The sequence below is a fragment of the Netta rufina genome (genome assembly GCF_964035555.1).
Source record: "Netta rufina genome assembly, chromosome: 1".
Taxonomy (NCBI): Eukaryota; Metazoa; Chordata; class Aves; order Anseriformes; family Anatidae; genus Netta; species Netta rufina.
The window spans coordinates 3996849-4021465 of record NC_140123.1 but is presented as its reverse complement, the minus strand read 5'-3'; the positions used below and the strand labels follow the sequence as shown (position 1 = coordinate 4021465).

Here is a 24617-nt window from a genome sequence, read left to right as displayed (position 1 = left end):
CAAGGTGTGCTCTTGATTTATTGAATTGCCTTGAATTCAGCCAACATAATATGTTAGGGTGAACTTTTCAGTCTTGGCTTAACACTCACGGCACTTTCCAGACATGTGAGAGACCTCAATGACAAGGATCTCTCAGCTAAGAATATCTCATCTGCTGCGGGTGTGAACCTGTCATTCCCACAAACATTTTCTAAGCTCTGAGTCCCTTTTTTCTCAGAGGAATCACTTTTTGGCTCCTAAAGCAGGCAGTTTCAGGTACAATATTGCTTGACCATTGCTCAGGTGAAACAACCAATGCTTTCTGCACTGCCTAAATGCCAGTCTCCTCTGCTTGGAGGGGATCTCACACGCCTTTCTCAGCCTCATGAATTTCACTCCATGCACAGACTGCCTGGTTTCTGTGCTGCTCTGCTGCTAGGGTAAGTCCCTTTGCTAAAAACCTGTCTGGAGGAAGGAAGAATCACGTGAAACCAGCTGCATCAAGAGGGTGCTCCAGAGCAGTGATGATCTGGGGGATGCTGTGAACTTGTAGACTCTAAACACGTTATTATAGCTCTGGTTTATGGCCAGCTAGTGGTGATTGTCATGTGTTTTCAGTCATTTCTTCCTCCTACTCCATTCCCTTCTGTTTTTTTCAGATATTTTGTTAAGCAAGAATGTAGCTGTGGATTAGGGTGGACTTTCTGCAGAGTATTTCTGTAGTGCCTGCACCGCAGGGCTCTGCTTCTGCATTAGATCCCAAGGAGTGCTGTAACACAAATATATGATTGCTATTACATATGCCTGTATTATTTTGATCCTGCAAACATGTGCTGAGCACTTAAGAGTAGATGTGACGACAAGTTCTTTCCCAGGGAGAAAGCAATCTAATTCAGCTAGGATTCAACCAGGGAGAACCTTAGTAAGGCAAAATCAGAACAGAGCAGGTGGGATAGAAAAGGCTAAGAGAACCTTAATATCTAACATGACCACAGGGTGCCAACACAGACACTGCTCTTGTTCCTTACATTGGTATTTTGTTTCCCTTTGATTCCTTACAGTGTCCAAAAGCTACAGCCCTGTTGTTGGATAGGTGAAATTGTTCTCTTCAAAGGCCAAGAGGAAAACCTATTTATTCCCCAGATCCAGTTGAAGTAAATTGAGTGCTGGTCCTCAGCTCAGGGCAGAACATCATTACTCCTGCAAACCTTCATCAACCCAAGCACCCACATGAACAATAACTTGTGCTTTGTGCAGAAATACTGAGCCATTCCTTTAGTCTCTATTGTGCCAGAGTTTAGACTGGGAAAAGGGTAAAATCCAATTTGTCCAAGGGTAAGAATAACATGTTTTGTTAGCTTTACATCTGAGTGTCCTCATTTTAAACCCTCCCCATCCAAACTCTTCCATTAATACATCCAAAGGCATTGCAGGACAAGACAGGCAGTGTCCCCATGAAGGGTAATAAATGTTGCCTGGTGAATGGTGCAGAAGGGAGAGAGAAAGACAAGAACTGGGTGAGGTGAGAGCCTCAATTATACATATAACCAGTACATTTTATGCCTTTATTGGCAATGAAAATACATCCAAAAGACAATGTATTTTTATTGTTATTTTCTTTCTAGTCTTACTTTGCCTTGTGCAGCCTCTCACAGAGGTTCTTCTTGCTGCAGTCAATGGCAGAAAGTCTCATCCTCTTCAGCAGGGGCAATCCTTGAGTTTGTCCTGTGCAGCCCTACAGATTTACCACAAAAAGGCTCTTTAGGCTCACCTCTTTCTGCATGCCTGGTGTTCATGGCTCCTGAAGAGTGTCACAGTCCACAGGATGCTCTCCACGTACAACCAGATCCGTCCCTACCTGTGGCCTGCCTATTCCATCCCGACACTTGACATGCAGCCCCCTGTCAGAATCAGCTTAAACACATAATAACACTCCTGGCTGAAGGCTATTTGCATGCTGTTGTTGATGTTAGCATGACAGATTTTTGTTGCAGCACCCATAACTCTGTAGAAATGCTCTATTATTCAATCTCAGCGAGCTAAGACGCTGCCCATTAAATCAGCCAACACAATTGTGGGGCCATGCAAAGTCACAGCTAATTTGAAATTTTATTAGCTCTCAGCTGATCTTGTTTACTGCAAAAGCAGTCTCTCAAAACCAGTCCTTTGCTTCCGTGTAAAACCCTGCTCCTGGGCACTTCGTTGGCACTGCATGGTGGTGGTTGAGGGACTTGGAAACCAAACTGCGTAAAGCTTAAAGGAGGAACGAGGCTCCTGTGGGACCTGGGAGCACTTCACAGCCAGCAAGCACAGCAGCAGCCCAAGGAGCGCAGGGTTAGTAGCCCCATTGCTGCTGGAGACTAATTATTTTGCAGGCTAGCAGTGGCTGTGAACATGACAATTAGTTTTTGTTCCGGGGAGGTGATATGTCACACTCGTTTCAGCACAGTTCAGAAGTAAGCCAAAAGAGCTGCCTCTCCTAACGAGCAGTGGTGCTCAACACGCACACTCTTTTTCCTATCAGCGAATGGCTGGGTTTGTGCCTCGGGTTCTTAATCCAAGCAAAGTCTGCTTTCAGGAAGCCAGAGAGTCTGGGCGTGAAGGCTTACGTGCAAGGAAGGCAGTCACAAAGCCCCTTTAGTTACTTATCTGCCTGCCCTTCCTGGTGCTTGGGAGGGAAGGAGCACGTCCCACCTGGGAGACAAACCTTGTTTCCATCATAACACACCTGGGACAGGTTCAGTTTATCTGTTGGTGTTTCGGTTTGTTGTTGGTTTGTTTTTGTGGTTTTTTTTTTTGTTGTTTTTTTTTTTTTTTTGAGAAGACTATTACATTTGGCTCAGATCCATCAACTCCTTGTGTGGTGAATACCAATGAGCATGAGATAGCGAGCCTCCAGCCCGCCTGAAACTCCCGTGGGCAAAATAAGACACAGCCTTGAGTCCTCCCTGCTAACCCCAGCAGCTGCAGATTTTCAAAATTGTCTAGTTGTTTTGGGTGAATGTATTTTTTTTTCTCTTTTTTCTTTGCATGCTCTTGAAACCTCATAAAGGCCATGATTTTCAGAAAGTGATGGGTCACAAGCAATGCCTGAAAGCCCAGTAATTTTAGGTCATCTTAAGTCTGGCATCCAAGTGAGTATTTATGGCAGACAGCTATGACACCGAGTATCTTGTGAAACTCTTTCTGAATAAGGTCAGCGTTCAGACCCATTGTCAGGATCTAACTTAGCTGTCCCAGTTGCTGTAGTCAGAGTGTTTAACGTCAGGGTAGCAATGACTGAGAAAAAATTGCCTGCTCCTGCAAACCAAACCGTGTCCCTCTCTAAAGTCAGAGAGAAGTCAATTTGAGCTGTACACCAGCAGTAGGCCACCAGAGTACATCCCTCTCTGTATCTGCACCCATGTTCGTAATGATACGAGGCAAAAAGGCAGTAAGAGGAAGATGAGAAAGGAGGTGTCTGAGGACACATGAGGTGGGACAGCCATCTGCAACACCAGTAAGAAACCTGGAAGAAGCCTTCCTTTCCCTCGTCCCATAGCTGGTATTAAGGTATCCTTAGGCCAAGGTCCTGCTCCAGGGTGCACGGATATCTTACACTTTACTCTCACCCACGGAGTAACACTTGCAGGGAGAAGGGGCTGAAAACCTGCTATAGATATAGATCTTTAACAATTGTTCCTATTTCAGTGGGTTGCAGCAGTTTTCAGAGCACTTTGGGACCAGAACGGATGTGGTGTGAACACAAAATAAAAAGACAGTGTCTGCTCCCAAAGAGTTTACAGACTGAATTAGTGTTTGGAAGAGCTCAGTAAGGGGACTGGTGGATTTGTGATCTTTAAAATGAGATGTTAGCTAGATGCAGTAATCCCAAAGCAAAATTCTCAGTCTTATGGCAGACGAAGGATAGATTATCTGATCAAAGGGGACTCAGATTTAAAATAAAATTTTAAAAAGGGTTTAAAATAAAATGAAAAAAGCTGAACAAATTGGAGCTTCTTGTCCTAAATAGCAGAAAAGGAACTTGTTTTGCAGAGTCCCGTTGATTTTTCTTCATACCAGCCTCTCTCTGAAGGGAATGAGACAGGGCTCTCAAGATGACCTCCAGAGGTCCCATCCAGTCTAACTTAAGTTATGATTATGTGATTCTTAGTTAAAGATGCAACCCACTGATCATATTACTTACCAGATGTGGCAATACCTTGCCAGTGGTTCCCTTTTCACAGACGGGGATTTGATCCACCCCATGGTAACTCTGAGATTGCAAAAGGTATTTCACGGCTTTGCACAAAAGGGATCCAGCTAAAGAGTTTGATTTTTGGCAGGAGTGCCAGCCTGAGCATTTAGGGCACCTGTGTCTACACAGGATACCAAAAACATCTCAAAGAAGTAAAAATTCATTTTCCATGGAAATACCAAAGAACACAAGGTTAAAATCTGGTTTAATAACAGATCTCTGAATTAATTTGTTAAATGAAAGGGATCCGTGACTGAAGCAGTTTCTAGAAGGACTCCTTTGAATTGCTTGTTGGATCCAACCCTGTTCAGTGCTTTCATCCCTCTCTTGGAGCATAGCTTAAATCTTTCCTGGTAAGATCTTGGGATCACCTAAAGCTTGATATGGTGCTAAATAGCGTACCCAGCTCATTTTGATACAAAGTGATCCGACTCACATCAGTACACAGTCACAATCAAACAAAATGTGTCTTAATGCAGCAAAACGCAAGGTAATACCCCTGGGAACGAGGAAAGCATGTTATACTTAGGGGTTTGGAGACTCTTGAAAAGCAATGACTCAGAACAGGATTTAGAGGTCACTGGAGATAATTGTCTCAACATGAATTCTCAGTGCCACGCTGTTGCTAAAAGGCTACTGTGAACCTTAGAGGTATAAAAACATAAAATAAAATAGGGAATTGGTCTCTCTTCTGTACCCAATATCTCTGCCACAGTTCTGTATCCAGTGTTGGTGCCCACATATAACAAACCATGTGAAATTGCTGGAAAGAGGTCAAAAGATACAAAAATAAATAAATAACATTAAAAATATATTAAAAAAAAAATCCAGCAGCTGGAAAACCAACCTTACAATGGGAACTTTAGTCTTCTTCAGCTTCAGAGAAAAGGTTTGGAATAGCTTCTTGCTCTGCATGGAGGGACTTGCACATGGTAAAGACATCTGATCATGCAGGGCAGGCGGAGATGCTGGTAACTTTGCAGACAAAGGCAAAACAAATTCCAGTGGTGGGACATGGGAGTTAGACAAACTCAACCTTGAAATAAGATGCAGTTTCCTAGCAGTAATTAAGCATTTGAATGGCTTACCGGAGGAAGTGGTGGGCTCACTATAATCAGATGGCTTTGAAATATGAGATATCTTTCTAAAAGACAGGCTTTAATCCAGTTCTGGGAGGGGGAAATGAACAGCCTGTGTATATAAGAGGTCCGACAAGCAGAGCATAGTAGCCTTTTTGACCTTAAAGTATATAAATTATCGCAAACACAGGACTTTCAATCTTGCGTGGAGATAATTCAGCAGCACATTTGTTCTCTGGTCTGAGGTGTCACAGTCATGTCACGGTTGTATGTAGTATAAGGAAACCCCTGTTTTCTAAAACCCAGGGCTGTATAAACATGGCCCTAACTGAGACCTTATTGTGCTGCCCATCTGTGCTCCTGGAGCCACCAGAGTTAGGAATCCACACACAGATCATAGGCCTCTGGGGCTTTGCTGTGGCAAAATTTGAGCTGCAAAAGTCACTGATACCATGCTCACCTCCTTCTGTTACCTCTCTTGGAAAATTTTGCAGTGAGTTCTAAGAAAAAAAAAATCACCTTTATGCTTTAGAAATTTGAGAGATGTTTTGTATTGTGACTTCATATTTTTTTGTGAGATCATATCTTGATATATTTTCCTTTGCTGTGGGTACTGCCTTCCCACATATTTTTTTTTTTTCTATTTGAACCATCAAAGCCCGAGTTTTGTTCTGTTCAGATTTTATTTTGTTTTAAGCTGTGTAACTTCCCAAAAGTCTTACTAAGGAGTAGGGAGCTTTTTTCAAATGTCACTTCATCCTTGTCCTTCTGCCAGAGCCAGTGAGAGGTCTCAGTGAGAAGTCCTATGGATGTAGCTGTGGACTGGTTTATTACATCTGCTTAAAATTCACTGTCGGGCACCATTTGGATCACTTGTGGCTCATCCAACTGAACAAAACAAAACAGAAAAGCAAAACAACAACAGCAACAACAAAACAATATTCAGATGGACACATCACACTTATGACCTGGCTTGTAGCTTAGCTCTTGCTGATCTCCATGTTTCAGACAAAAACAGCCTTTAAATTTTCCAAGCGAAATAAATGCATTGCCCTGAAACTGCTGCTGGTATTAGAGAGAGGTGAGTAGCTAAACCCCACTTCAGCTTTTGAGGACCTAAATGGCTGTAAGATGTCAGTGACAAACCTCTCAGGTGTAATTACCCCCAACTCACTCCATACAGGCCTGAAACACATTAGCTGCAAAGCTAATCTGCAGATGAGGCCTCAGCACTCCCACCTGTACAAAACACTGCCCCGTGCATCTGTTCCTCAAATATTTATCTGCTGTTTCCTGCAAAGACAGTATTTCCTTGCTGTCTTGCAGCTTCAGGTCCCAAAACGCATTTCTGATGTCTGAACCGAAGACAAGGTAATGAAGAGGTATAGTGCGGCTCGTTGGCTGTCCTCTCAATACACCGTCTTTATTGTAGAAAACATTATTAATGTGTGGGAGAAAATGACAACATTTTATCTTGCTTGAAACTGTAATCGGTACAGTAACAGGGCTGGTTTGCTTTTTCTTTTATGTGCTTTTTTTATATTTTTTTTCTAGTAGGTAGCTATGGATAAGCGTATCACATCTCTGCAGGTCTTTGTTCTATGAACGGTATCTCAAGCTCCATCTGAGATTTGACCTTCCAGAATCCTACTGGCCTAATCACCTGCAGCAAGTCCTTTTTTTTTTCTTTTAATGGGCAAATAAAACGTAATTAGTTCTTTTTCATTATCACTAGTCATCAGGAGAGAAGGCAGATGGGTAGATTTTGTGCCCGAGCAGATAAATTTTTGTGGCAATTTTGCGAGGAGTTATAAAGATGTAGAGATATCAGAACAGACAGAGGTAAGGATAATGGATGGGATTTTCAAAAGCACTTTTGCTAGCCTAGCACTGCTCCCATTATCATTAATGGCAGGTGCAGAGCACTTGTGAAAATGACTCGGGGGGTGTGTGTGCGAATGTGTGCACGGAGCAGATATTTATCACACTTGACCCACACGTAGACTGGAAGCTCTGGGAACATGGAGGAGGATTTTGTTCAGCTTTCTGTGTAACGGTAACCGCATGAAATGATGTTGCAAGTGATGTTTTATGGCACTAAAATCTTCCAAGAACGGAAGAGGTATAACTCAACAGAATCCTAGTGCATGACACGTAAGCCTTCGTAAGTGCTACCGCAATAATAACAGATCAGGTTCTCATCCTATTTATATTACAGTAAATTCAAAGTAATGCCAATAATATTAGTGAAAGGGCTTCTAATTCATACTGGTATAACTGGGATGAAACTGAAGCTCACAATCCGCAGTAATGACAAACTGGCTTGTCTTAATTTACTGTTTCTTTGGAATTGAAAATACGTTATCCTGACAACTCCAAATCTCATCCCACTTCAGGAGAGACCTACCTCTCAGGACATCTTTGCTCTCCAAGCTCATTCATTTCTTGCCTCTCTGCTGAAGCTGTCAGTGGGATGCTAGCTATAGAGGTGGTTTCTCTGATATATAGAGCTCCCAGCAACTACACTGAGACCCACCACTCATTGTTCATTGGTCTTTGAACAGCCATCACATGGTAACAATTTTCATTCAGTATCGAGCTGTCTTGTTCGAAATGATGACTTGGAAGTGAAGGGCTCCATATCTCATTACCCCAGAACAAAAACATCCACTTTCCTTATCTGGTTTAAAGATCCAGCTCAACCACACGCTAACAACTTTTATTTCTAAATGTGATGCTTCATCAGTCCCCCTCTGAGCTTTCTGGGTATTTCCTTTCCTGTTGCTACTTTTTACTTAGCTGTTTGTAATGAATAATGGCATCTTAAAACAAACTGGGGAATGCTCCTATGGTGGTGGTGGTGGGGTGGAGGGGAAGTAGTAGTGTCTATGCATTTGATGACTTGACAGATAACAAACTCTCATTTTACTAGATAACACTTGGCAAGCTTTTCTCATGTGGGTCCACTGCTATTATTGTTATATATTAATTTAGTGGTGCTGAAAGTACAAGATTTATATCCTGAGAGTTTTAGGTTGTCTGTTACTCTGTCTGCATGAAATAAATCTAACAAAGGCCAAAAGAAACTGAACCTTCCCAGCAAAATCTTTACCTTCTCATCTATCTAGCCAGAATCGTTAGGGGGTTGCATGTCTAGATCTCTCTGTAGCCATGGTAGATATCATGGCTTTCTCCACTATCAAGTACTGCTGAAAGTGACCCTGCTAGCTTTGGTGTGATGCAGGTTGCCTGTGATTTTTACAGGCAACAGGAACGGTGTACAAAAGTCACTGGTATATGGACAGAAAGAAAAAAAAAACCACCAACTTTTAGGGCCTCCAGAATTATCTCAATGACCAAGATGTGAAAAGGCATGTCCCAGAATCAATCTCAAATATGGTTCTTTAGCTTCTGGTCTCATGTATGCATGTGTTTTCATGTATATACAGATATTAATTCATACTTGATGATCTTTGTTGGGGCTTTAAGGTAACAGATCCTTCTCTGTGAAAGTGTAAAGTTCACATTTCTCTCTGTCTGCATTATAAAGTGTTCTTGCACCATGAAGTCTGCAACAATCCATGTTACATTTGCTCTAATCTTTCTTATCCTTCTGTAGATGGCCTGGTGGATTGCATGGACCCAGACTGCTGCTTGCAGCCCCTGTGCCACGTCAACGCGCTGTGCCTGGGCTCCCCAGACCCCCTGGATATCATCCAGGAGACACAAGCCCCCGTCTCCCAGCAGAGTTTGCATTCGTTCTATGATCGGATCAAGTTCCTGATCGGCAAGGACAGCACTCACATCATCCCGGGAGACAATCCCTTTGAAGGAGGGTAAGTGAGTTTTGTTTTTTCTTCAGTAAGAGGTAAAGCATGAGCCACTTGGCCACTGAAAGAGGTAGAATGGCTTAAGAAGGAATAGCAGCAAGATGCAATACACAGAAACTGTCTCAGGGAAGTAAATACCTGTAAAATTTTGTGGCTGGTGTAGTTCTGTTTTCTTTCTCCCCATCTGTAAGGTCCTGCCACCCAGTAAGAAAAGATGCTTCCCTCTCAGTGTGCATGGGTGGTTACATCTGTCCTGTCCTCTCTTATTTCAAGGAACAAAAGCCATCCATTCAGCAGGGCTCTTCTGTTTCAAGTGACTGTCATTCTCCAGAAGCGTTTAGTACATTTAGCAATGGCAGACCTTCTTCCACATTAAACAGAGGTTTGACAGAGCCAACAGAAAGGGAAACTGGAATATTTATGGTCTATAGTATGGCTTCCAACGGCATGGAGAAAATCTTACAGTCTGGGGAGGGCTATTAGAGAGATTTCTGATGTAAACAATCAGGTTGAATATAAATTGGTTTTAATATGTAGACATTCACTGCAATCATCATCAAGAAATAGGAACTGACAAAGAGATTTTTATGTTGTTCATGTCTGAGACTGCATTTCAGCCCTTAGGTTCAGACCGTGCCGGGCTGTCAGGAGAGGCAGCCCCTTTAAACCATGTGCTTGTAGCGGGACACCACAATGCATACCCTGGGGCATCAGATTCTTAGATCATTTGGTGTCTGCTCCGAATGTTGCCTTTCAGAAGTGGTGACCCCGAGCCACGAGGTGGTTCTCAGCACTTAGGTTTGAACTCGGCTGAATTCCACCCAGTCATTAACTGCTTACTTTCAGCTTTCCCACGCACAGCAGTGAATAGCTTGGCTCTGAAACTGTATAATCCTCGTGTTCCTGCGGGTAGTTATTTCAGTACTTGCATCTCAGCAGGCCTCTTGGGCCCTTCTGGGTCTGACCTAATGCTCTTCCAGGAGGGGATGTTGCCAGCATCCCTGGGTCACACCTCCCGTGGGTACCACCTCCTGTGTATCACCATCCCTGGTGGTCTACAGGCTGACCTCGGATGTGAACTACTCAGAGGCATGCCAGGGGCAGGGAACTGGCCTGATGTGATAGTTTCTCTGATTTGTCTTGCTGCCAAGCCCTTCAGAGTCCACGAAAGCTAATGACAATGATTCAGGTCAAGGCCAAGCAGTCATTATGTAGGTTTTCCTTTTCCAGCATTCTCAAGATTACAGATTCTGGATACTGAACAGTCCAGGCTCTAAACTCAACACTAGAACAGTGGATCCTCTGTTGTCAGTTGTTGTGATTTGTTGCTGTAAAACTCAGCTCTCAGAACTTAAAATATCTTACGCTCACAATTTCATTTTCTGATATATTTAGGGTTGTAATTCCTCAGTTGAGCTCACAGTTAAAACCTTTTCACAGCGGACTGTGGTCTCAGGGCCATGTGTAGCTACCTGTTTTGATAGGTAGAGGTTTTCAGTAGACACAAGTCATGTTTAACAAATTTTTCTTTGCAGCTAAAAAACTGTAGGAATCTTCATGCACATGTGATAACAATTTGCAGCCTCTCTTTAAAGAAAGTCTGCATTCACCAGTTCAGAGAGGTGGGGGGAATAATGTGAATTTCTCATTATATAGTGAATTTGCTTATGGGAGTGCCAGCAGAGAACCAGAAAGATTGTCATGTAGGGCCACATAAATTCCTAAAGGAGTTACATGTGTTTCATAGATTGGCTGGTAGATCTCTATTTAGGAAGGAATTACTTTCCATCTGTAAATGCCCTGCTAAGGATTCAGAATTCAGAAGAAGAACCTGCTAGCAGAAATGTTTATTTGGCATATAGATTATTAGAGTGAGAGAATGCAAAGATTCAAATCAATAGGAAGGATTTTAATGATTGCTTTTAATTTACTACAGTGAAACTAATAAATGGAGCTCCTTGTTCCATTTAAGATAACACGAAGAATTATACAGAGACAGTGATGACTGATGAGGTTGCCTTTCTTAAAATATCAGCACAGGGTGGGTATCACTAAATATGGTCCACAGACATGCCACCTCAGGCAGTGATTTTATTGCATCTTTCAAGTTAAATATCTGACTCATCGCAAGAGCAGTTGCAAATAACAGTGAAGGATTTCAGCAGAAGGTATGTTTTCCCACGAGACACCACCACAGCACACAATCTGGGCTTATTGGTCTGTTGGGTTGCTAAAAATGACATTCCTCTTTTGAGATGTTAAAAGATACCGTGAGTTCCTGCTAGTTCTTAAAAGTCCTGCAGATCTGGATAAACTCAACCGTCACAAGCATTTTCTGCCTGCTTAGCCTCTCTTTGTAGTTCCAACTGGCTGTTTGTCAGAAGGCTGAACCTTTAAACAGCCGTCTCTTGTCACCCTGGAAATGGCACTTCAGCGGTGGTCAGACAGAGACTTCTCCATGGAGGAGCATCCTGCAGGCAGTCTGGGCCTGGGACAGCTGTATCTTCACTTGTAATTATGCCCTTTCTTCAGTAGCGTTCTCATTAAACCTCCTCCTGTTGGTTTAAAAGCAGATTGGTGATAAAATCCCTCTTACCGTCAAACTGCATCTCCATGAAGATTACAGCAGCAGCTGGGAGCAAGATGAACCATTTTCCTCTTCCTTCCAGCTGCTGGTTCAGGATCCCATCCAGCAGGAGGGAGGGCAGGAAATCTTTTTCTCCCAGTGGAGAGCTCTGACATCCTGATTTAGGGCACTTCTCTCCCCCTTTGCTGCCACTGCAATTCATGAAGTCTTCTTCTTGGTGTAGATCAGGACTGTACACTGCTGTAGGACACATGCTGTGAGCAGTCCCATAAGCAGAGGTGAGATGAGGGGACCCTCTGTCTGCCATGGGGACGATGCCTTGCAGAGACACCCGTGGCACAGACCCCCTTCTCATCTTTCAGGTCAGGGATTTGAGGAACCAGCGCCTCTTTCTGCTTTACCAGGCCATGCCTGGCTGCTACATCCAGCCTTACAGCTGGAAAGGAGGTGTTACACCACAGCACGGCTGCAGCTCTTGTATGGGCTTGCAGAAGAGGCAGCAGAGTGAGGGAGATGACTGAATACCTGTACAATGCATTTCCTGGGCTTCAGAGACACAGCTTAGCTACCCTTTAGAGAGAACAGCAGTGCGGATCACCTAATGGATACAAATAAATGAATGCCTCGTGACAGCTAGCCTTTGAGTGAATTTATTATTGAATTACACTCCAGCTTTTTAAGAACAAGCTGAGCTGACAAGCTCTCTCACCACTGCAGAAGAAAAAGAAAGACAATGATAAATTACCCAGATGGATAAAGGTAAAGACCTTGTCTCCTCCAAAATACCAGCAATTATATATTATTCATGTTTGGGAAGAAAAAATAATCATTGCCCATATTGAAATGAGTGTTTATGATGATAAAGCAAGTAGCTAAATTAAATTCTGAATGCACAGAATGTCTTTTCACATCATTTTGATGAACAGATAACAAGTACTCTTCTGCTACTTGATCGTTCGTGTATTGATTTTGAAACCACTTACTCTTGCTGTTTGCTTTGTATTTTTAAGCCATTCTTAGTTGTCCATCACTGTAAGGAGCAGCACAAGATGCAGCGGTGTCAAGTTGTTGACTTTCAAGTAGGACACCTGATATCTTTGTTCTCTCTTGAGGGACAGTGTCAGAAAACTGCAAGAAGAGGCTAAAGCCCTGATCCACAGAGTCTATGCTAGGTGTTGGCAGAGGATTAACGTTCCGCAGAAATCCATGTGTAGAAATGGTGTTTTTTGTACAGAATATTTGAAAACAAATCAGGTGATGTTTAAGTAGATGCATTTTAAACCGCTTCTTTTTTTTGGCACATTTTTCGTATATCTCCTTGCTGCCAGTAGTGCTAACCCCTCCCAATTAAACAGGCAGCTGGAAATAACCCCGAGTTACGAAGACACATCAGAGAGCAGGATCAGCTTCAAGAATAGCCCCTTATTGCTATCATGTCAATATCCTACGTACAGAAAGTAGTAAGATTTAATGGTTAAAAATTCTGATCTGAATGCCATTTGCACCTGTCTGTTCCCACTGCTCAGTGAGCAGCTATCCCCAAACATGCCACTCCACCTCCCTGTGCCTCCACGTGTGCCAGGCTGTACAGTGCACCTTCCTGATCCTACAGGTCCCCCCACCAGATCTTGCTGAGTTTGCTTGTCCTAGCCAAAGACAAAATTAGACAGAAGTCAAAAAAATACTAAAACAACAAACTAACCCAGTGTGGCTTTCTGCTGATGACTCCTCCCAGGCTGGCTGGTCCAAGCCATCCCTTTGGCCCTGCTCTAGCAGGATGCAGTTCCTTTGGGCCAACAGCAAAAAAGTTTTTGGGGTGGGATGCACCCCAAAAACTGCAGGCACCTCGGAGGCCATGCAGGAGCTCCCATAACACAGCAGCCCGACAGCTTTGGACAGATCTGAGGGATAAATGCCGCATCTGTTTTATGGTGTATCATAGATACTAGACACCAGGCAGTGCTCCTGCTCAAACCATCTCCTTCCCAGATTTACTCTCTTCCAAAGGCATCTGTCTATTTTTGTTTCTTTCTGCTTAAATTAACTACTCATTAGCTACAAATCACAGCTTTGTGAAATGTAGGAGAATAATGAGGAATTTTCAAAGACCCAGTGTTTTTTATTTTGGTAATTATTGCTCATACACACAGACAAGCATATTTTTAAAACTTACCTTTTCAGTGTACAGGCCATATATATGTGCCTTTTCAACGTCTGCCTTTTTATTTTGGTTTCAAATTATATATTATGGCATTATTTCAGCTCAAAATGATTTTGCATTGAGCATGGCATTATTCCCATATAACAAATTAATGCAAAATATGTAGCTACCTACTTCTATTCCATGGAGTTTGTACCCACAGGACTCTCTGAAAGAAAATTTCCAATCAATTTTTATGTTTCTTTCCATAATATAGATAGCATAATCATAACGTAATTATATTCCCCTTTCACAAGTGGCAGTGAAAGGAAGTTCTGAGTACAGTCATTAGAGAAGCTGAGATTCAGTTTTTTAAAAGTATTAAAAATTATTGGATATTTATTACCAAGAATTCTTGCACTAGATTTTCTGAGACCATCTACAAGAGAAAGTCACGCTTGAAGAAATTATGAATTCATCCCTTCTCTGTTAATGTACATTAAACTATTGATTTCTCTTCTCAGTGGGGAAAGAATGGTCAAAACTGAAGGAATACTTGAAAAAAATATTGGCATTATACTAGGGATTAAATAGAGTACTACATATATAACCAGCAAAGCACAGAGGAAACGGGAAATATGAAAAGAAATAGAGATGAGGACAAAACCTCGAAGGAGGCTCGGGAGCCTGCAGGACATTGAAGGTCTCAGATGATACCTGTGCACCTGGGAGCTCCTGGAGCGTGCAGAAAGCAAAACCTGAGCCTTCAAAACTCCCAAGCAGAAAAGCAAAACTCTCCTAATGAGTTAAGTACCTCGTGGATTACACAGATGCTGATGTGCACATTTGCTTTGAGGAGTCTAAACTGCACTATAGATGCTGATGGATCTCTTGGATCTGGCACATAGACATTTGATTAATATTTATTCAATATTCGGGGTATGTTCCTTTGAAAAGAAGAACAGCCTGCATGGCCGTTGTTTTATACTGCTGGTTGATAGACATGACTGGCGTGATGGCTATGAGCTGAGTCAGTAGCTCCATTCGATAAATCAGCATCACCAGGAGCAGCATATCCTGTTCAGTGGAGTGACTTGATTATTTCATTCTGCCTTCTTCAAAGAAAATACCAGCTCGCTGCTGTAATGATTCTCACGTGGGACCCGGACACATTCCTTCTGCAAAAACCTGGAGCTTTCTGCCCCAAGCTCTTTGCTGCCTTGCCTCTGCAAATTTGGCAAGCATCCCTCGGCCAGCCCAGCACAAAATCTTCAACCCAGCCTCAAGCTGGTGTGAGCCGATCCCTTGGGCTTTGCACTGCTGGGGTGAAGCTCTGCTTTTCCAAATCAGCTCAGATCAGCTGCCTCTAGCTGGTGGATGCTAACAGCTGAGTCCCAGTGCAGTTGTCAGCCATTTCGATTTATCAGGAAGAGTGTGTCCTTTGAGTGTGACATTTACTTGCTAAATTGGTTAAAACCTCATACATAGCAAATCAGTTTTAAAATCCCAATCATAAAATCTTATATGTTTTATTGAATCATTTTTTTTTTCCTAATTCCTTTGGATCACTACAAAGCTATCAGGCAGCTTATATGTAGTTAAAGAACTTTCCCTGTGATCAGCCAAAAAGGGAGCTCATTTTATAATTAACCTGGAAATAATTTATTTCTTCTGTCCTGTTCAGTTTTACGTTCATGAAACCTCAAATTCAATGGGAGGAATTGCTTTTATTGTGGTTCTTCTGCAGAGCTGACTATGTGGCCATTGCTTACAAAATAAATACCAGACATAAAATACTACAATAATACAAAACTGGTAAGATCTGCAGACTTTTTTTTTTTTTTTTATGACTTGGCGTGAATACATTATTCTTCTTGAAAATTATTGCACCATAAAGTCTCTACCTCTCATAGAAATAATGGTTTTTGGATCTCTTCTGAAAAAATATGAAATGAGCATAATTCAGTATTAGGTACAAAAATTATCTCACATCTTATGAGCTATTGAACCCGACATGGGTTTTACAGACCTAAAAAAATGAGGGCATGATTCTTCTTCCTTGAGACCTAGTACAAAGCAAAAGAGTGTGTTTCTTTGGTTGTGCTGAAGTGAAGGAAAGAATCGTCAACTTTTAAAGCACTTCTTAGGCAACTGCGCTGTGAATAAAAGCATTTTTCACTGAAACTTTGCAGTAAAGCAGATCCCAACTTTATTAAGCATTACATTTCCTATAAAAATCTATTCTAAAATACTTTCACTTCCCCATTATAGTTGGACCAGCTTTATAATTTCAGAGACCAGCATCAATGTCTGTTCCTCTTCATTTCCTACTTGGTGAACAGCTTTCCTGTATCCTTCCTTCATCCTCCCACCTTCCCAGCCGAAAAATCTTGGGATGCAAAACCAAGTGAACCGATGAAGCACAGAGACACAAGATGTTTTGGAGGCAGAAGTGGCATCTCTGTCCAACAGTGACCAGATTGCTTGGCTGATCGGAGAGGCAGACTGTGCTTTCATCTTCCTATGTCTGTCCCTTGAGGAAAGGAACAGACATCAAGCAGGTCAATAAGGTTCAAATCTTGGGAGAAGTTTTCAAAACCATGAGGGCCCGAGCCTTTCAGGAACTGAGCCATGAGGGAGTTGTTATGAGAGCAATGATCATCCAGTCGTGAGATTTCTAGAAGTGATTGGTGTCCAGTTCTTTCCTCAAATTAATATTACATTTTATTACTAACTGTCATGAAGGAAAGATGCCTTCTTTTCCCTTTGGAGGAGCTACAACCCACAGTCACCAACAGTGCAGACAAACACGATGCCATAGGAGATTTTAGAGGACTAATTCATCATGGAGCAGAACGGAGGCAGATGCATGCAGTGGGGAGCTTGAGAAACTGGCCAACAGCTGGACACAAGGCCGAGCCCACTCACGGATACTAAAAAGATCAAATGAAGAAGACCCAATGTTTTGATACTGCCATGTTAGACTAGATCTAGAGACAAAGACAAGAAAATCTGCATCTGGATGTGTTTTGCTAAATCTAGTTAATAAGCACTTTCCTCCTATACTTCAAATACCACCTTCATTAGCCACAGTCATACAAGCATACAAGCATTAGGTTGCTTTTTCTCCTGTACTTCTTAAGACAATTTAAGCAATGTGCTTTCATCGGAGCATTTCATTCAGGCAGCTTTGCTGTTTGTTTTGTAAAATATCTGAGAGACTGTCAAAGGTTTCTTGTAAAAGGTTAACAATTAAGGCTTCTACCCACATAAAGAATCGTCAGCACCTCCTAACCCTTCAGTGATGGGACCTTATAAATAGCTTCATTGAGCAGGTTAAACAAACAGGGCAGATACTGCTTCTTGCTGCAAACAACATAGAATTTACTTTCTTTCATTGAGCCTGGTCAGAGCTCTTAGAAATTTTGCTTTTCATCATCCAGTCTTCTCCTTCTCTTCTTTTCCTGGGTCCAGGGCTTCTCAGAAAGTTGAGTGGCAGTGAGACGTGTTGCAAACCACGTCTCCCAGTGCCACTTTAGCAAGTCCCTGACCGGGATTCAGCTGAATATCAACACATTTAGTCCTTTGTCAGATTGACAGTGGCATCCTGGTGCTCCCCTTACAGGCAAGGTTCTCAGCTGAGCCTAACTGATGATTTGTATCCCGGCTGCCCAACATGTGCCAAACCCTTTCAGAAACTCATTTGTGTTATCTGTGGGGCTGAGGGAGTCTTTCTGGATAGCTACTCCTTAATTTTCTTTTCTTTTTTCACATAAGCATACCTTTCTTGTTTAACAAGAAACCCTTTAGCAAGATCTTTTCCATTCTTTTTCCTAACCTCAATTCCTTAGTTCAGATGTCATCTAGCTCAGTAGAGGGGTTTCCAAATTCAGCTTTTCCTACAGCTAAACTGAAGAAGCTAGAAAGGGATTGACTCAGTTCAAGGAAAGACCATCAAGATAACTTTTTGGCACAGTTAAGAGGCAAGTGGGCAGAGCTTGTTTAACAGACAGAGCTTTTTTCTACAGGCAGCTTTTGAGGGAGATACTGCCACAAGCAATAAACTTGAAGGTCTGTATGTTCTGCTGTTGCCTTTTCTTCTTTTGTCCTTCATCTGTCAGCTCAGGCATTCTCTGTGTCCATGTGCTTGATCATGATGCCCTTTGCTTTTACCTGGCATGCTACCAATTTTTCTGTCTATCCAGTGCTAGACAGCCCTGAGATGTTTTGACCCAAGACAGGTGCATTCAGACCAAAGTGGTCGAGGTATGTTTTGCTGCATCCCGCCTTATTATTAAGCATAAAGGTCACAACAGCTAAAGCCATGAGATCACGTTTGTACCAAATGACTGTGCTTATAGGTACTTACCAGAAAGGTTTCCCAGCACGTCGCAGATGAAGTACTATGAGAATGTAAAATTTCCTGAGCAAGCGATTAACAGATTACTACAATTATCCTCTTAATGTCCCTGTAAGAAAATGGGCCTCAGTTGTAATTTTGCAGGTGGAGTACTAGAACACATGCAGACTAGCTGATAGGACCAGTGTTGAACAAAAAGTCTTTAGCAGAAGAAGAAATATTGCTGGGATCACCTGATTTCAATTGTAAGGCTCGTACCAACATGAAATAACTTTCTAGGTTTTCACACAAGGGTGCTGTGGTGAAGGTTCATCCAGAGCAGAAGAATAAATCCCCAGCATGTCTATGTCAGTAAAATGTGAAGTGGTAAATAAGATCAAAGAGATGAAAAGATTTATAGCGGCAAATTAAAATATTTATTATGAATATCTTGGCTGAGGCTGGCTTTGTAGTCATGATAACCATCTCCATACATCTGAAACTTTTGAAGGAGAAGGCACAATGAGTTTTGGAGGAAATATTTTGAGGAGCTTCAGAAATTCATAGAGGTGAGATTTCCCCTTGGCACCTATTCTCAGTCAGGGAAAGAATATACATTTCTTTCAGCAAAAGAGGATTTAGAATGTGTGGGATTTTCTTTTTCCAATGAAAAATGTTCAGCAAAAGTAGTATTTTTTTTCTATGTCCCAGTGCCAAGCACAGTGTCAGCAGAAAACGGCTATGAATAAGAAGTGTTGGAAGGACCAATGTCTAAGTTATGAGACATTGGGTCAGATACAGTATTAAAGTCAGATCTTTAATGTACTCCCATGGGAAGCTGAGAGATGGCTTTTGGGGAATTTACTTTTCTGTCTTCTGTTCTAAAACTCTTTTGGTCTGCTTAGATTTTGTAAAGCAGCCTATCAAACCTTCTTTATATCTGAGCAATGGGAAAGTAAAGGTATCATTGCACTCTCTCTGTTTTGCCCCTGTAGCCCAGATCTTACCAGGAAGGCTTAAATTAATTTTCAAAGGAATAAAGACGATTTCACAAAGCAATGGTATAAAATGGTCTGATATACCATCTGGCATTCTAGATAGCAATTCGACAATGGCTTGATGTTTCAGGGAAGCCTTTATGGACAAATTCTAACAAAAAAATAGGGGAAGTCTAATTAGAGAAGTAGAAAAACAGCAGAGTGCTGTTCATTGCAAAGCAAGAATCCATACACCCTAAAATAAAAGTAGTGAAGGAAACAAGCAAACAAAACAAAAGACAAACAGAAAACAGAGGCAGTATGCGGAATCTTTTAATAATTCAATGGGAAGACGAGGCTCTAGCTACGAGAAATTCAATTTTGTTCAACTGCAGAAAACACTCTGAACTGGCAGGCCTAGCCTGATGGAATAAATCTCTTCTATTAACATGAGAGATAATTTTATGTAAATATATTGGGAGACCTTCTAGCAGAGCTGAGCGTCTTAGCAATACCACTTAACTTGTTTGTAGTGTAATTGCATTTAGACCAAGGTCTTCTGAAGGAAATGGCTGACTAAATTAGCATTAACCAGGTTCCTGGGGGGCTCGGTGCGTTGTGGGTAGTCGATCTTGCCTCCAGAAAGGACACGTTGACACCGGAGAAGCCAGCTGCTTCCCACGCACTGTATTCACTGTTTTTCCCAAGCAGGGCAAATTTTATCACCTAGGGAAGGAGCAGATTTGAGAATCTAATCAAGCAGAGTCTGGGCTTTGGTTTTTCTCCAGTTCCCATCCCTCCTGCTTTTAACTGAATTCAGATTTGTGCGTGTTGCTCCAGCTCCTTTTTATCACTGTGGTTTTGGGAAGGATGTCCCCTTTGTGGGAATATATCTTTCCCTATAGCACGTAAGGAAAGCTATTGTTGTAGTCCTCTGGGGGACTGGTGGATGCAGCTGGGCTTGTCGATGAGCTGCTTCTCTGCAAAGGGATGCTAGTGAGTTAGTGAGCACATCGATGCACAAATGGTGGTGGAGGCAGCACTGCGAAACATCAGCTAGGATGGGAATGAAGCCTCTTGCTGGAAGGTTGGAGGTCAAATGCATCTGTTTGTCCATATTGTGCTGATTCCTGTTACTGAAGAAATAGTTGTCCGTGATATGTAATGGACCAGATGCTCGCTGATATAAAGCACATCCCCCCATTAACAGGAGCTGAGGATCTAAGCCAATGTGCTTGCTATATTACGTAGAAGTTTGCAACTGCTTGGGCATGTTTTAAGTGGGGCAGCAGGGGAGACACCTGCAGCATTTTGTATTTTTTCCTTTGCTTGCTTTTAACTCTTGGAAGGAAGGAACAAGTGGAAGTATTCTTTCCATGTTTGCCAAAACATAGCATGATCTTGTGTCTTGAGTATTTTAAAACACGAGCAGTCCCCATGTTGACTTGAATATGCAATCAGGGAGCCAGAATATTGAGTGCCTCATGCTCTGCAACAAGGTTTTAGTCTGTAGTGATTCCTTGCCTTTCATAAAATGTGCAGCCACCTGGTAAGGAGCTGAGAGGAGACGTTTCCAAACCCTTCCATGGGGCTCCCTAAAGGATAGGAAAGGAGATGGGGCGGGGTGGAGGGAATCACGGAAAAATCTGGGAAGAGAAAGCCTAGCTCTTCACTCAGGTATGTGATTGCACATACTAGCTTTGTACAAAATTGCCCTACGGTTGGTGACCTGTAGGCTTCAGCAGGGTCATTCCAAGCACTGACATTATTCCCAACATATTCTGTGGTATTGTGATCCTTTGAGTTATGCTTTGCCTGCCTGTTAGAGAGTGACATATGTTTTACTTCACTGTACTTGGCTATTATTTTAAATTTGTTGTCTACTGGAAGTTGGGTTAGAGCCTTCAGTGGGAGAAGCAGCAGAAATACGAAAAACATTATTAACTACAAGCTGGCTCCAAGTCTTTTCCTGCATGACTCCTAAAAAGTCAGTGATGATATATCAGAGAAGACTCGGTGACAGAAAAATAAGTTCCATTATCTCATTTTCCTGTGTTCTATTCCAAAATTGTATATGAATCAAGTCACATTTTAGATTGCCGGCACATTCTGGTAACGCTTCGAGAATTTCTGTTAATATTGGAGCTCTCTGTTTAGATCAGTAGGAGTTTTAAGACTTCCTGACAAATGGTCTGTTTTCTGTGCTGTGGAATATACAACGACTGCAGCCCTTACTTAATAGAAATTATACGTTATCTCCTTGCATTATACAATATCGGATTTTCCGATGGACTCAAAGAAAATAACTTGATCTTTCAAGTGTTTATGAAATCAACGTTACAAAACAGTGCAGATATCATTTGCCTGAGTGAACCAGCGAAGTGACATTTCTCAGCTCAAGTGGGCAGATAGCGAGTGCAGCTGGGATGATTTACTCTTGCTGAGAACTGGTCCCACACCTGTAGAAACATTGGCGTTCAATATCTGCTCTCCACCAGGACAACAGTAAGGAAAATCACTCACCGGGTCATGTTAGCACACTGACACCACAATTTGCTGTTGTTGCTCAGAAAAATAGTTGGCCTCAGCCAGCAATTGGGCTCAGACACTCTCATGGACGTGTGATGCTTTGTCTTTACAGAAAGCTCCTCAGGTAGCAGCATAGCAATGACTTAGAGGTCTGGAAACAGGCTTTGGAATGAGAACCCAGAAAATCTGTCTTTGGCTTTACTGCAGATTTTCTGCCTGACCTTGGACAACTGAAAACCACTCTGCTTTATTTGCTTTCTCTGTAAAATACCTATCATGCAGTATTAATCAATGTTTGTAAAGATCCTTGAGATCCCCAGATAAAAGCACATTACAGGGCATAGAGTAATTGGAATACACGTAGTCTATAAAATAGTGCAAGCTACCAAACTTGGAAAAAGACAGGCAGGAAAAGCCCGTCTTGTTAACTTGCTCCATTCCTCAAGCATTTTGTAGGGAAGCTATCTGAACCTAGCGAATTATCTGTCATGTTCTTCCCAAGTGGTAACTTAAGGGTCTTTGTGAAATCTGGATGAAATAAGCCGTCAAGCCCAGTGTGCCTCTTACCTCTGAGGGCTTCTGTGCTGTAAATATGTCCGTGCAGTACTTAAAAGGCTTCTGTGCTCTTTGAGTTTAAAATGTGGTTTGCCCTTCGTTAGGGCAGTATTGTCAAGGCACTGCGAAACTTAGCTGGTTACAGCAAATTTCCATGTCATGTTGTGAACCCTACAGAAGCTCATAGTTTGTGAAGTATCTGCTGCAGCACTTGTGTTTTTCAAGAATGGGTTAAAGGTAAGCCTTAATTCTGGTGTCGAATGTTCTTACACACCTCGTGAGAAAATCTTCAAGAGCAGCATGCCACCATCAGGCCAGACTGCATGGCCCCATGCGTTCCAAGACAAAAGGGCTGCCTAATTAAAAGGAGCTCCAAGCCCCAGAAATAGAGGAAAATCCTCCCTTTGTCAAAAGACTTACCATTTCTTACCGTTTCTCTCCTTCTTCATCCAGACATGCATGTGTGATTCGAGGCCAGGTGATGACAGCGGACGGGACCCCTCTGGTTGGAGTCAACATCAGCTTTGTCAACAATCCTCTTTTTGGGTACACGATCAGCAGACAGGACGGCAGGTAGGACATCTTTATAGGATTTACAGTGTTCAAGCAGTGAGTGCAGTGTTAATGCTATCAACACTGAGGAAGAACTGCCAAGGGCACATTTATTGTTTATGCATTTTGAAGATGTTGATGCCTTATTGCTGTTGTTGGTTGTTATTCTTATTATTTATTAACTTTGTAATATAAACTAGAATCATTAGCCAACAATTAGGCAATGAACTGCGCATGCGTGCAGTTTCCTTCAGTTCTATTCTTGTTAATTCATGTTGAAATGATTAGGAAGAAGTCATTAAAATTACAGTTGTTTTAGAGGCAAGTGCTTAAAATCTGAACAATCACTCTCAACCAAAACAAAACCATTGCAAATTGGGAAAGCCTTTCATCTTATCTTTTGTCTGTCAGCGCTAATTGGCTCCCTTTCTTTTAAGAACAAAAATGAAATATTAGGGGTTCCAGCTGCATATGCCCTGTGTATTGACTACTAACCACTAGCACTTGGGAGAGGATTTATGGATTTTAGCACCTCTCCAATTCACCACTTTCATTAAAGGTTTGACTTGGCCAGAGGAGCTGATAGAATTATAATGAAAGAGAGGAACGTGTGCTAGCAACGTGTGATTAATGCTGCCTTGTTCACGCTCGGGGGGTTTTGCACCTACTCTAACAGTGATGGTGACTAGGAGGCTTAGTGATGCTGCATCTATTGTAGGATATGACAATAAAGAGGCATCCCTGGAAAACTCATGGCCTCCTTCAGAAAAGGATGCCTTTGCAGTTCCTATAGCTTAGGCATTAGAGCAAAAAGGAAAAAGCCTTGCACATTTATGCTATGAGTATCTATCAGACTCACTGAACACACTTTGCATGAACATACTTTGCTTTCAAACTGCACACTCAACATCAAATTGCTGCATATAGACCAGCACAAAATCTGCATATGTTAGAACATATATATCCGTGAAACTCTTGGACAATAATGCCTGCTATAACCTTTTTGCTGTCTGCTTGTTTCCTTGCCCTACACAATACACAATTACTATGTGCAAGTACTTTGCACTGTACTTAAAACAGAGGGACCTTGCCTTTAACCACACCTCTAGCCAACAAACATAACAGGGCAAGAGGTGAGCGGTGCTATCCCTGCACCTTTCAATCTTTGAGTTACTATTTCTTTCCACTTCAGCTATAAGGCTACTTCTGCTGGCGGATCAAGCCAGGGGTTTTCCTTTCACACCACGTCCTCCCCAGCCTCCAGCTCAGCCAGAAAGCGATGCAGCTGCAGCATCAGTATGCTCCACCAACCCTCAGTGAACTGCTGGTTCCTTGGGGCCTGCTGCCAGCCTCCAGAAGTTAAATTGGTTTCAAGGAGCTCAGTGCTGCTGTTTGCTGACTCAGCCCCTGACAGACGCTCAGGTCCAAGTGATACAAATGACAGAGATCAGCTGCCTCAGACAAGGGAATCCGAGAGCATGTGGGACTCATCCTGAAGCTGGGATTTCTGGTGGCAGCTGCTGGTGTTCAAACGCCAGGCAGGGCAGTGTCAGCTCTTCTGATCTCAATTTCTTCACCTTCCCCTCAAATCATTCTGCTTCTATGGAAATCTCGTGCAGGTCTGGTGCACGACGTTCAACAAATTGTCCAGCTGCAGTACTGAGGCTCTTGAATCACAAAAATAATCCCCAAATTGTCTAAGGCATACATGCAGGTATTTTCTGAAATGGAAGGGCAGTGCATGGCTGTACTCTGGAGGTAATAAATAGGCAGGTGAAAGCCCTTTCTTAAAGAGCACCAGAATCCAGTGACT

General features: G+C 42.3%; 1 protein-coding gene across 3 annotated transcripts in view; it reads left to right on the top strand.

Moving 5' to 3' along the window:
- The window catches only part of TENM4 (teneurin transmembrane protein 4), a gene marked incomplete at both ends in the record, with an annotated part of 332174 nt that overhangs the window by 231498 nt on the left and 76059 nt on the right, over positions 1-24617 (top strand). For all 3 annotated transcript variants that reach the window (XM_084306305.1, XM_084306304.1, XM_084306303.1), the window contains 2 exons: positions 8915-9131; positions 22706-22825. In XM_084306305.1, coding sequence (XP_084162431.1) covers positions 8915-9131; positions 22706-22825 — 337 coding nt within the window. The remainder of the gene's footprint in view (positions 1-8914; positions 9132-22705; positions 22826-24617) is intronic.